We start from the raw sequence: 14,267 nt of genomic DNA, 5'->3' as shown, positions 1-14,267 counted from the left end.
TGCATCTAAAATGGGCTTGGGTTGTGTTCTAATGCAAGATGGGAAGGTAGTGGCCTATGCTTCTCGGCAATTGAAGGACTATGAGAAGAACTACCCGACCCATGATTTGGAGCTTGCATTGTGGTTTTCGCTCAAAGATCCGGAGACATTATTTATATGGTGAGAAGAGCGAAATATACGTGATCACAAGAGCCTCAAATACTTCTTTACACAAAAGGAGCTCAATATGAGGCAGCGACGGTGGTTGGAGTTGTTGAAAGATTATGATTGTACTATCCATTACCACCCAGGCAAGGCAAATGTAGTAGCGGATGCGCGAGCGAAAATCTCGATCCTTGTCATGGCATCACTAGCGGCCAGGAGAAAACTCATCGAGGAAGCTAGAAGGATGGACACGGAATTACTTGGTTGATGGTGTTACCTTATCTCTATCGGCTTTATCAATACAATCCACACTTGGTAGGGCGAATTCAATCAGCCCAGGCTTGATGAGGAGATTCAAAAGGTTATTGAGGCTATCAAGGGGGACACGCAAGGGAACTGGATTTTACTTTAACAGAGTGGTGTTCTCATGTTCGGACAACGGCTATGTGTTCCTAGTAACCTCGATTAAGGAAGGAAGTGTTAGGCGAGGCCCATGACTCTCCCTATTCTATTCATCCGGGTAGTACGAAGATGTATAGAGATCCAAGGAATATTACTTGGTGGAGTGGAATGAAGAGGGATGTGGCTGAGTATGTGGCAAAATGTCTTACTTGTCGCAGTGAAGGCGGATAGACAATGACCTCATGGCCTCTTACTGTCATTGCTGTTCCGAGTGGAAGTGGGAGCATGTTACCATGGATTTTGTCACCGGGTTGCCCTTGCACGCCTAGAGGTGTCGATACCATATGGGTTGTCGTTGACGATTGACAAAGACGGCTCACTTCATCCCCATGAAGATTACCTATTCGATGGACAAGCTGGCTCGCTTGTACATTGATAATGTAGTTCGTCTACACGGAGTTCTGTCGCATCATCTCCGATCGGGATCCCGATTTACATCTAAGTTCGGGGGGTTTTCGAAGGCAATGGGTACACTTGTTGAGTTTTAGTACAGCCTTCCACCCTCAAACCGACGCGATCGGAGAGGACTATTCGGACATTAGAAGATATGCTCCGAGCTGTGCCATTGATATGCAAGGCAGTGGGACGAGCATCTCTCACTTATTGAGTTTGCTTATAATAACGATTTTACCAGGCTACTATAGGCATGGCACCGTTTGAGGCTCAGTATGGGAAGAAGTGTCGGACACCGTTATATTGGGACGAAGTAGGTGAACGGCGTATTCTTGGACCCGAGTTGATTCAGGCAACATGCGAGAAGGTGGACTTGATTCGTGAACGGATCAAGGCGGCTCGATCCAGCGAAGGGTTATGCGGACTTGAGACGGAAGGACCTTGAGTTCACCGTTGGCGATAAAGTGTTCCTTAAGGTATCACCCTCCAAAGGGGTGATGCGTTTAAGAAGAAGGGCAAGCCGAGTCCGAGATTTATAGGACCTTTTGAGATCCTTGCACGGATTGGACCGGTGGCATATCGGTTAGCACTCCCTCCATCTTTAGAAGGTGTGCACGACGTCTTCCACGTGTCTATGTTGAGGAAGTATGTCCATGATCCAAGCCATGTATTGACGCATGAACCACGTAACTTGCGGCCGACATGTCCTATAAAGAGTCTGCTGAAAAGATTTTGGCAGCAAGGTTGTTCATCTTCGCAACCGGCCCATTCATTATGTGAAGATAAAATGGTGCAACCATCCAAGAGGAAGCTTCTTGGGAGGCAGAGGTAGAAATGCGGGCAAAATACCCTTTTCTTGCCTATTTACAAGGTACGTCAAATTTCGAGGACGAAATTTCTTATAAGGTGGGGGATGTTATACCTGCCGGGATATAATTAAATATCATTTCTTCTCGTGACGTGTAGATACCGCGCCATGTATCTTGGTGACTGTTCTCCATGATGGTCAAACCTAGCTACAAAATCGTTGACCACAAGACGGGTTTGCGTGGAGGAAAGATTCCTCAACCGCCGTGGGGAAAGTTCGTGGACGGCGACTTACGACTACCCTCCAAGTACCAGCCCGGGAAGCGAGGAGTTCGAGAGAGAGCATCCTGGACCGTCACCTCACGGATATTTCGTTCGGTGATGAGCTTAGCGTTGCCAGTGGCAAAGTTGTTCGGGGTCATGGGTAATAAACCATGACAGGGGAAAAGTAAGTTCTAGCCTCAAGTCTTATTAATTATTCTTCCCTTGGTAACCTCGGCGCGGTCCGGGCTTGAACCGCTCGAGCTATTTCATGAGAGAAGGGAATAATTTAAGTTCGGGTCCCGCGTGCCTTTAGGAAGTACATTGGGGACTTATACCCATCTCATATGAGCCCATCTAAGAATGGGCTTTTCCTTAATTAAGGTTGTGGGCAGGCCCATTTAACCTATTGGCCCAATGATGGGTTATTCCATCCACTTACCCACATAGGACTAATGGGTTGACCCATTAGGCCTCATGACCCATTTGACTAAGGGTACCCATAGACCCATTTATTATAAAAGAGAGGAGGAGGGGAGAGAACATTACTTCTTCTTCAACATCCTCTTCTACCCTAAATCGTGGAGGAGAGAAAGAGGAGAGAAAGAGGAGAGAAAGAGAAGGAGGAAGGAGAGAGAGGCTTGGAGGAAGGTGGAGACCCCATCTCTTGGGCGAGAAATTGTGGAGCTCTCATCTTGGGGGTAGGTAAGCTTCTTCCTTCTTCTATTTTGGATTTCAAAAAGGGGTTGGGTAATGGGAGAGATTGACCTAGATCTCTCTTGGAACCTAGGGTGTAGATGGAGCTTTAAAGCCAAGCTATGGTGGAGTTAGTTCACTCCATTATGAGCTCTAATGTGAGGGTTCTCATTGCCATTTGGGGGATTTAAGGTTGGACCCTAAGGAGCTTAGGATAGAGTTTTCTAGAAGTCCTTGTGCCTTAAAAACCACTTAAAATGGGGTCCTTGGAGGGAATCCTTCGGATTTTGGACCTGAAGGTGTGAGGGTTACATGTGATTTCGCACTGCAAGAAACCCCCCGAAACTACCTTCCGAGAAGGATTACTGTGAAGGTCGGATTTACACTCGGATTCGTTTTTAAAACCACATCCGCATCCGACCTTGGCAAAAATTGTCCCGAGCCCCGTGAAGCTCGGATTTACACTTGGATTCAGTTTTTCAAACCACATCTGCATCCGACCTTGACTAAAACGTCCCGGTTTCCTAGGATTTACATGTGGTTGCGGAATTTGGGCATGAAACCACTCCTGCAACCACTTCGTCTCGAAACCTTATACTTAAGTGTTTATGGGAGATCTTTTGGGGATCCGTTCCTTTCGCTCGTTTAACCTTATTCCACTCTTTGTATAGGTTAAAATATTCACTTTTGTGGCTTATTGCTTGATCGAGGCGACAACGATAAACCGGGTGCTTAGGCGTATACGTTGTGAGTGGGTTTGGTTGTTTGGGCTTGTTATTACTATTGCACTATATATTATGTACTCATTATAATTAATAAGCATATGGCGCATATTGCATAATTTTATATCTATGTGTTATAATGTTGATTGATAATGTTGTATCTTGATGGGTCTCGGTGCGGTGGTGGGTGGTGCGGAACTCCGAACTCTATAAACATTTATGAAGAAATTATGTTGAATGTCATGTTGAATCTAGTGCCGTGTCGTGCTGTAACCGGGCACTAAACCGGATGAAAAGTTGATGCGCCGGATTACTTCTCGGGGCGATAGGACTTGCATGTAGTATATTTGTGGCTAGGATTTCACACCCTTATGCTACGACCCTTACCAACAGGGGTTTAGGTGTTGGGTAATCGTAACCGGATTCGTGGAGGTGGGAGAGGCCAGTCATGGTAGTATTGGTTATCGTGGGTCCTTGCACGAGTGGTCTTGGAGGCTTCGATCGGCGTAGGTCCCACGTGACAATTGAGGTTTCATTGTGGCGATAAGTTAAGTGACCACAGTGTCTCCCGAGTTGTCCAGATAGCATATGCCATTGACTTAGTTGTTTGTTAGGTGGAAAAATGGACTTAACATGTGCATGCATCATTGGACTATATGAATTGCGTGTTTGTGCATTCCCATCCCCTCACCGGCTCGTGGAGCTAACCCCTCGTGCGCACGTTTTTTAGATTATGGTGCGGTGACGGATATCTCGCGGGACTTGGAGTTCAGCCCTCGGGATACGATGAGATCTCGTGAGGAGGAACCGGAGGCCGTGTTTGAGGAACATGGCGGCGGTGTCCTTGCGATGATTGTGCCTACGGGCCGTGAGGATATTCGGGACTCGATCCCTTTTGATTACTTTTGAGGCTAAGGCCTATGGTGAAATACTTCTTGTAATACCATTTTGATAGTTATTAGATGATCATTGGAAATGTAACTAATTCGTATTTATCATCTAGCTTTGAACATCTTGTAACTATTCGATTTATACGCTTCGCAATACTCACGATCCTTGGAATGTAATATTCCTCTTTTCGCATTCTCGATATTATATTGTGTTAATATTGGATATGATCGTGCGTTGGGACACCGTGTCGGTGATCCGGGCGGTTTAGTAGGATGACACGCGTCGTCCTAGTCACCCTTTATATGATATTATATTCCTTGTCTGGAATAGGGGCGTGACAGATCTACTGTACCATATGGGATCTACTGTGCCACATGGCCTCTGCAACGCCACACGATGCTGCATCGTGCAGTAACAAGAGAAGATTATTGATACCCTTGGCACTTTGTGGTGAAACAAACACATCCTTTTTGAGTAGTTCAATAAATCTTGGTTAAAGATGAAATTCCATTATTTAATGATCACATTAAGTTGACTTATATTGAGGAGTGATATCTCTCTCTCTCCCTTGAACCCTTCGAGGCTGGGAGAGATAATCATTGAGAGAAAAAAAGGTTGGATGGTAAATTGAGGAAATTATATGGGAAAGTGTTCTCTAAAAGTGGTGGTGTGCCAAGTAGGCTTGTCAACCGGTACGGTTTCGGTAAAACGGTATGGTTTCGGTACGGTACCAAAAATAGGTACCCAATACCGATACCGTACCGTACCGTTTAGAAGGTCTACTTTTAATACCGCAACCGTACCGTCACGGTACGGTTTCGGTACGGTATGAATACGGTATATAAAACGGTATACTCATGGTACGGTTTCGGTATAATATAAAAACGGTACAAAAACGGTATGAATTCTATTTTTATAAAAAATGATATAAAAACACTATAAATTCGAATGAAATGGTTTTTAAATCGTTTTTTTTTTAACTGCAGGGGTTCTCAATTGTCAAATAGGATATATTTGCTAAAGTTCCCATCACCATCAGTAGAAATGTCTTTCCAGTTTCAACTCTTGAGTGCATCTACAGGAGCTCTCAATGCCCAGGATAGGCTACAATGCTACATCAACGCATTCTGTTGGTATTTCAGAAACATTATGAACAGATTTCTGCTGCTTTGGTCATCACATATTGCAATATTCAAGGTTTTATCAGTCTAAAAAGTATAGAAAATAGAGAGAGATATAGAGAGAGCGGAGCTTTTGAGAAAATCTATCGGAAAATAAAAGAAACCACATCACAGAGAACGAAATCGAATCGAGATTTTCACGATTTTCCAGTGATTCACTTATAAAAAAACACAACTACACTCAAAGGTAACCAAGAACGAGAGAGATTCATTGTGTACCGATAAATCTCCGCCTCATGTTAGGGTTTTCGGTGAATCAAGAAGATGACCCTTGTGAGTTGTGAGAGGAGTTGTGTTTGAACTTTGAAGAGGTTAAGGTTACTCCATTACTCCATTATGAGACCAAGTCCGAAACTTTGAGAATCGAAAGCCTGAAATGCTCCATTGTTGTGAGACTCAAGGTCTCAAACTCGAAAGTCGCAAGCGGGAGAGGAGTCGAGGACGAGAGGGCGGAGAGGCCAAGTCGTTAAGAAATTAGGGATTTAGGTTTAGGGTCTTAGGAGTTAGAAATTGGTTTTACAAAAATACCCCCAAAAAATGGTATGGTTTCGGTATGAATTCGGTATAACGGTACGGTAACGGTACATACCGATGGTATTATACCCAATACCGATACCGTACCATACCGTGATCAAAACCGTTTGCCTATACCGTACCGTACCGTTTTTGAAACAGTACGGTTTGGTACGGTTTTACACGGGCGGTTTCGGTTTCGGTACACGGTTTCGGTTCCAAATTGACACCCTTAGTGCCAAGCAAAGATTTAGTTCATGGTATCAGCATCGGTATGACTCTGCAATGGCATATGTTATGATCTTTCCAAACCTGTAGTGGCGAGAGCCTTGTGTATCGGATACATTTTTTTTTTTTTTATCAACATTGGTATCATTTCTCTAAATAGAAAAATGAATATATGTACCGTATCAAGTTGATCTGTATTAGTCATAACCAAAACTACTATGACCTTATTAAATCATGTTTTCGATTGGTGTTTTCTGACAATAAAACTAAACTGGACCTCACCAAAACTAATAACATCGAATCGAACTTAAAAATTGGACCGAAATTGATATAACCCGATACAAGCTCAAAATTCATTAAAAAAATCACAATTTTTTTCATATTTCTAGATATATTTAAATGATAAATCGAAATCAAATCGATTGTATAAACAAATAAAAGAAACCGATAAGAAACTGAAACCAATACACCTTAAATGGATCATGTTTTGAATTCACTCATTCTCTCTTTGAAACCAGTGGAACCGAATCGAAACCGGTCCAAACCAATTTACACCCTACCTAAAATGAATCGACATCCTCTACTTCTGCTTGTCCCTACTTCTGTGTGCGTCCTGCACACAACGAGGCGTGCAAAGACCACCTTACCCCAGCTTAGGCAGGGGTAAGGCGGTCTTTGTGTACCTCGTTGTGTGTAGGGCGCACACGGAAGTAGAGGATCCAGACTCACCTAAAACATGATGGGGGCGCTGGCCAATGAAGACGGTAAAACGATTCCCTAATAGGGGGTTGCCACGAGAGATAGCATAGATCCTTCCAATGGTCACACCTATACCAATCTTGAGGTTTGAGAAATTGTAAAATTCTAATAAATTCTAGGCCAAATGTTCTCTGTGGAATAGTGTAGGTTGCACCCAAACACATGAGGGTGGACAAAATGATCACCCTACCCCCTGAATGGGCAGCCCATGTGTCTGGGCGCAGCCTGCACAGAGAACTTCCGCCCTAAATTCTAATACTATTACAATGCAATAACATAAATACACCTCTTTAATAAGAATAAGACCAGAAAACCAGGCATCCTACCATGGTTTTTGTTTTTCTATTTTGGGGTAATAGACATCAATTATCCTACCATGGTTACTACCCCATGTGGTTCGGGTAAAAGCACTACTTATCAACATGCCCATACCACCGCCCCAACTTTTGGCCTTAAAAAAAAGTCAAAAATAAGATCCGTAATTCTAAAACAGAACCAGGGGCATAGCCGTCATTGAAAGATATATATAAACGTCACAACTCACAAGTTCCCATGCTTCCAGTTGCAGAGCCTTCAACGGCTAACGTATATTTATACAGTAGCAGTTACACTGTACTGTACTGTAACACTACTACACTTGTTCGTCAGAGATGGGTCTCTTCCTATTCTTAATCTCCGTCGTCGTCATCCTCGTTGCCGTTACAACACCGGTCGTTAACTCCTGCCCGCCGTCTGAGCGAGCAGCACTTTTAGCCTTCAAAGCAGCATTACATGAGCCATACTTGGGCATCTTCAACTCTTGGTCGGGCAACGACTGTTGCCAAAACTGGTACGGCGTCAGCTGCGATCCAACAACTCGTAGTGTCGCCGACATAAACCTCCGTGGCGAGTCCGAAGATCCCATCTTCCAAAAAGCTGGTCGTACTGGCTTCATGACAGGCACAATCTCTCCATCCATTTGCAGTCTCAATCACCTCACCAATATCGTCATCGCCGACTGGAAAGGAATCGACGGTCAGATCCCTACCTGCATCACCTCTATTCCTTACCTCCGAATCCTTGACCTCATCGGAAACCGACTCACCGGTCCAATTCCTTCCGATATTGGAAGGCTGAGTCGACTCACCGTACTCAACGTCGCTGATAACCTCATCTCCGGAGGGATTCCGGCGTCGATCGTCAACCTTCCCAGTTTAATGCACCTCGACCTCCGAAACAATCATATCTCCGGCGAGATCCCTAGAGACTTCGGAAAGCTCACGATGCTGAGCAGAGCGTTACTGAGTCGGAATCAGATACACGGACCGATTCCGAGTTCGATCTCTAAAATCTACCGACTCGCCGATTTAGATCTGTCGGAGAACCAGATCTCCGGACTGATTCCGGAGCCGCTGGGGAGAATGCAAGTTCTGTCGACGCTAAACCTAGACAGCAACCGAATCTCGGGTAAGATTCCGGCGAGTTTACTCGGAAGTTCAGGTATAGGCATACTAAACCTGAGCCGAAACTCGATCGAAGGTTATATACCGGATGCTTTCGGGCGCAGATCGTACTTCACGGCTCTTGACCTGTCGTACAACAAATTGAGGGGTCAGATACCCAAGTCGATATCGTCGGCGGCGTATATAGGTCACTTGGATCTCAGCTACAACCACCTGTGCGGCCGGATTCCAGCGGGTTCACCGTTTGATCATCTTGAAGCGTCATCGTTTGTTAGCAACGATTGCCTTTGTGGAACTCCGCTCAAAGCTTGTTGATGTTTGATACGTTTCGCAACGTAACCACCTGGGCGCCATAGCTAAGTTCTTCTGTATTAATTAACGGATATTTGGTAATTAATTAAAGAAATGTTTTACTTATAATTAATCCGATCAGTCCTGAATGTTATTACTCGTAAATTGAAACTACAGACTACAGAGTAAGGAAGTTTGTGGCATGCACGTGAAAGAAACAGAGACAGGTCACAGGTCACAGGTCACAGGTCACAGTTTTTTAAAAAGGATAAGATTGCCTTTATTATTGTATATTTTTCATAATTTCATTTTCCCCACCCCCTAAAGTTTGCTTACAATAAATATTAAATTAAATTCTCTCATTGTTCAATTTTCACTTTTATTATCATAAAAATTAGGAGAAGAGGTTTTTGGTCCAGCAGCATGGCCCTCGTCAACATGGAACTAATGGGAGTACACGCTAAAGAATTAATAGGGGTGGGATTTTTATTTTTCATGGGAGCAGACAATGGTCTAGTCATCCAAACCTCACATATTCCAATCGATAGATCAATTAGGAATCGACCAGAATTGGCCAAAATATACTCTAACCCTAGAAAAACAGGGAACCGAAAAGCAGTATGGATTGACCGATTTGGAATTGATCGGAATATAGATTGACTTATTCGGATTTGATCTTGATTCTCAAAACATTGGCATAAAGTGATAACTTGTAATACTATGTTGGGAAATTTTTGGCGACACAGAATTAATGCCACCCCATTAAGTCCCAATATATCAATATGAGCCCAAACACTAACGGAAAAGGTCTTTGAGCTGTTAATTAGTGATGTGAGTAGGTTAGATTTTTTTAAAAGATTATTTTGCCCCTCCCCTTAAAACAAGTGAACCAATTCATCTGACCAAAATGCCCTCTTTCTTCCTCAAATCGTTTCCCCCTAACCTGCAACTCATCTTCCCAAACCTGCAAATGGATTCAGATTTAGGTAAAAAAAATTCAAATGGATCTTCCCAAGGACTCATGCTCGCCTTTAATCGAAAGGAAGAAGAAATTGAATCGAACCAAGAAGAAGGGTTTCCCTCTGCTCTCTTCTGATTTCTCTAATTTTTTTTGTTTCAACATTCATCTTAAAATCATTTAGGGTTTGATTCAACATGGAAGAAATGGAAAGATGGGAATCAACACTTGTGCCTAGATACTTTGGAGTTAAATCGCCGCCAACTGCGGCTTCACCCGATGGTGCTCCGGTTTTCAAAAACCACGGCAAACAACAATGAAACTTCGGTCGGTGTCCATTGCCGGAAAAACAACCCAAAAAAATACCCATTCTTCCTCATTCAGTTACCTAACCCACCCTGTGACTTGCAGAATTTGTCTTTTTTTGTTAAAATCTGCAGGTTACCGGAGAGGCCGGCGACCGCAACAAAACTGGTAAAGGGGAAGTCCGGCTGGGGCTGGCCCATGAGAGCATCACGGTTATGGCAGCCTGGCTGCCCAGTTTTTTTTTTTTTTTTTTTAAATCTAAACAGTTACAGGTTACCGGAGAGAGATATTCACTCCGGCGACCATCTCTGTCGCTGCCTTTTAACCAATCACCCTGCTGTCCATTTCTGCAGGGTTTTTTTATTAAAGCGATCACAGGTCATAGGAGGGAGGACAACCTCACCCCGGCAACCACCATTGCCAGTCTCCCTGTCCCTTAATGGCATCCATGACTACCTTCGTAGATTTTTTTTTTATTTATACCCAAACAAACAAATGGCTACTAATTTATTGGAGGGTAAATACGACAGAGGCATGGAGTCGGGGATGAAAGCTGCCGGAGCGAAATGCAGGTCAGGGAGGGAATGGGGTTTCGAGAGGAAGAGTGGATTCCCAAATTTATGTTTTATTCCAAATCAACACTTAAGATTTATTTGTTCCGATCCAATGGTCCAAAGACACCCTTGAAAACCCCAACCCTTTTTTCTATTTTATCATTTGTTTTTTAATATTTTAGTGTAGAGGGTAGTTTAGTCATTTCCTTTACACATAGTTAACCCCGTTTTGTTTTTGGACCCAAATTGATATATTGACACTTAATGGGGTGGCAATAATTCCACGGTCCAAATGAGGAGGGGTCGCTGAAAATTTCCCTACTATGTTTGTCCCTACAAGACGAAGTGTGCATACATTGTTGTGGATGAAAATCTTATCTCATTTAAATTCTTAAGGTTAATCTTCATGTAATCATGCATTGTGACAATGAACTTGTCATCATCAATCGTTACTACCATTTATGTGGGCTAGGGGTGTCAATACCCAACCCAAACTGACAAAATTGGCCCGAATGAGCCTGGACCACACTGGACCGATCTCTTATTGGATCGATTTCGGTTTGTAGATTTAGAGATCATTCAGTTTTGGTTTGGTTCGGACTAGCCCGACGGTGCACCGTTAAACCCGATCAATTGGCCCCAAACCGAACCGACCTGGTACTAAAACCTAAATACCCTAAAATCTAAATGCCCTAAGATGTAACTCACTGCAGCATATGTAACTCACCATAATTTCATTCAATCAACTTACTGCATCGATTACAACTATTATGCATATATAAAATTGTCAAAAACAGAACTTGACTCTAACTTGGAAACTATCTCCTATGTATCTACTTCCCTAAAATAAAATAAAATAAAATGAAGATTAAATCCTAAATGACAAGTACTCTAACTTTCATCTAATGAAATATTTTATGTAGTTAAAAAGAGAAAGAGAAGAAAAATAATCACTAACCGAATCCTACTAGTTATATAAAATCGGTATCGAATCGAATCTAAACCGATATCAACCCGTTATTATAAATCGAAATCGACACGAAACCAAACCGCACCGAAACCAAAACAGAGCTGAAATCGAAGATTTCTTATTGAATCGGTTTCGATTTCTATAAAAGTCACACCAAAATCGAAAAATCCAAACCAAAATCGTACCGAATCGACCCATTGACACCACTAATGTGGGCATAGAAAAGACAAAAAGGTTTTGCAAATGAGATAAAACACTATCATGGATTCATGAGGGTGATATTATTATCTAAAATATCCTTATTGAACAAAGGTCAAAACATCATGACAACTTCGTGTGGTGAGTGCATGGTTACAGTATGCATGTGACCCAAGTTTCTACTTGAAAAATTATGAGTAGAATCTCAACATTCGAAGACTACAAATCTGCCAAAATTTTGGTTTTGGCTAAAGGATTAAAGGTTTTATGGACGGGTTCGCCTATGGCATACCTATGGGCGACTCAAGTTATTGTGTCATATATGGATAGATGACTTGGCAATTTTAACCGTTGGATATCTAGTAAATAGATTTGATTAGTAATGTGTCAGATTTAAAATTGAAATTTAATCTATCAATTCCCATTCATTGACATGTACTCTTTCAACAATTACTTTAATTGCGTTCACTTTTCTGGAAGTTTTAAATTTTTTGTAAAATTTTTTCTTCTCATGGAGGGAGGAAGAATTTCCTCACCACTGGTGATATGACCATGTGATGAAATTTACAAAAAAAAAAAAAAAAACATGTGATGAGACTCATTCCCTCACAAACTACCCCCTATTGTTTGGGGTCGAAACTCGAAAGCATCTCTCCTTTGGGCATACAATAGTATCGATGCACTTGGCTTCCTTTGTAAATATCCAACCCAAATGCTCGAATTACTAGATGGAGTGAGTGAGTGACTCACAAGTATATTTACAAGTATATGAGGAATTAGAAGGCCTTAGAGTGTAAATCTATGTGAGTTATTCTCCCAACACTCCCTCTCACATGTAGGCAGGACAAACTGCATACATGTGCACGGATGAACGAAGGTAAATCTGGAGAAACCTGCAACAAAACTGAAGAAACCCGCTCTGATACCATGTTAATTGTTGAAACATCAAAGAAAGAGAAGAAACACAAGAATTATTTGGTTCGGTTGTAAGCCTACATCCACGAGGAAGAATTAGGAGTTTTTAGTATCTTTTCCTTTAGCATTACAAGGGTATATATAGAGTCCTCAACTCTCTCCCTTGGGTATAAGTAATAACCCAATCAGATACAACTCAACACTCCCCATCAAGTTGGAGCATAAATATCATAAACGTCTAACTTGCTAAGAAGAAAATGATATTGTTCTCGATCAAGAGCTTTTGTAAAAATATCTACTACTTGTTGTTTTGTTGTTACATAAACAGTTCGAATCTGATGAACCTAAAGATTTTCACAGACAACATGATAATTAATCTCAATATGTTTTGTTCGTTCATAGAATATTGGATTTACTACAATGGGTATGGTTGCCTCGTTATCACAATAAAGATCCATAAGTACTGAATGTGGCACTCCTAAGTCCTTGAGCGAGTAATGTAACCAAGTCAGTTCATAAGTAGTCTTAGCCATTGTTATATATTCAACTTCAACAGAAGATCGAGAAACAATCGATTTTTTTACTCTTCCAAGAGATGAGACTTGATCCAATAAAGGTGCAATCTGCAGTACCCCATAATAGAGCAGCGAGAAATAGCATAACTGGGAGATATGGCACAACTAGTCCAATCTGATTTGCAATAAGCATTAGCTTGACGAGTGCTAGCAGAAGATAGCATAATTCCTTTCCTCAAACATGACTTCAAGTAACTTTGAATCCAAAATGCATGCAACATCAAGATGAGGATTTCAAGGTTTGTTCATAAATATTGACTAAGAATTTGTACAACAGAAACTATGTCAGATCTTATTATTGTGAGGTAAATCAATCTTTCAACAAGTCTACTATATTCTATTAGATTGGAAAACTCAATCTTAAATTTTTTTAGGTAAATTATTATTGTCACAAAGGTTTATTATTTTTTTAAATGTCACAAAATATCTATTTTGCCATGTGGTTAAATACTCTAGACATCACTGTGCACTCTCCCAACTCTGAGTGAAAACAGAAGATTTAGATTAAAAAGATATAAAAATAAAGGGTTCAGATACATTTTGTGATTTTTCACAAGCATCACCTTACATGAATAACTATCTATTTTTTTTAATAAATTTTTTTCCCACTTGACCAAGTTGAAACTTAATATGGAAGCAATGGATTTTCAATTTCAGGTGGTCTATCTTCTAACTTTTAAAATTTCAGTCTCATCCAATTCACCACGTAGCAAAATTTGATTGAACATTCATACATGCAGAGCTGCTCCCGTTTGTTCTCCACCTCTTAAATTATTACTTCCCCAGCCATGTGAGTGAGGGAGTCCCACCAAGCACCAAGTATTTCACTTTTCTCTTTCACTGCATCCCCAGTCCCCCCAGTCCCCAGTCCACAGTCGTTCCCAAGGCATCAGCAATTAAAAGCTCTTTCACCACAACTGACGCCAGAAACTGGACAAGAAAAGAGTAACACACGGTGGTCAGTCCAACCTCTTCCCTCGCAAAACACTTGAAAAACTCTC

At 41.8% G+C, this 14,267-nt stretch overlaps 1 protein-coding gene across 1 annotated transcript; it reads left to right on the top strand.

The window, feature by feature from the left end:
- The first annotated feature begins 7,686 nt into the window (after positions 1–7,686).
- Positions 7,687–8,886, top strand: LOC122644107 (DNA damage-repair/toleration protein DRT100-like). Its single transcript, XM_043837707.1, has one exon. It carries the CDS (start codon positions 7,708–7,710, stop codon positions 8,812–8,814), a length of 1,107 nt encoding a protein of 368 aa, XP_043693642.1. The 5' UTR covers positions 7,687–7,707; the 3' UTR covers positions 8,815–8,886.
- The last annotated feature ends 5,381 nt before the right edge of the window (positions 8,887–14,267 follow it).

Source organism: Telopea speciosissima, chromosome 10, assembly GCF_018873765.1.
Source record: "Telopea speciosissima isolate NSW1024214 ecotype Mountain lineage chromosome 10, Tspe_v1, whole genome shotgun sequence".
Taxonomy (NCBI): Eukaryota; Viridiplantae; Streptophyta; class Magnoliopsida; order Proteales; family Proteaceae; genus Telopea; species Telopea speciosissima.
Note: the sequence above shows the minus strand (reverse complement) of the source record. Positions and strands in the feature narration are given on the sequence as shown.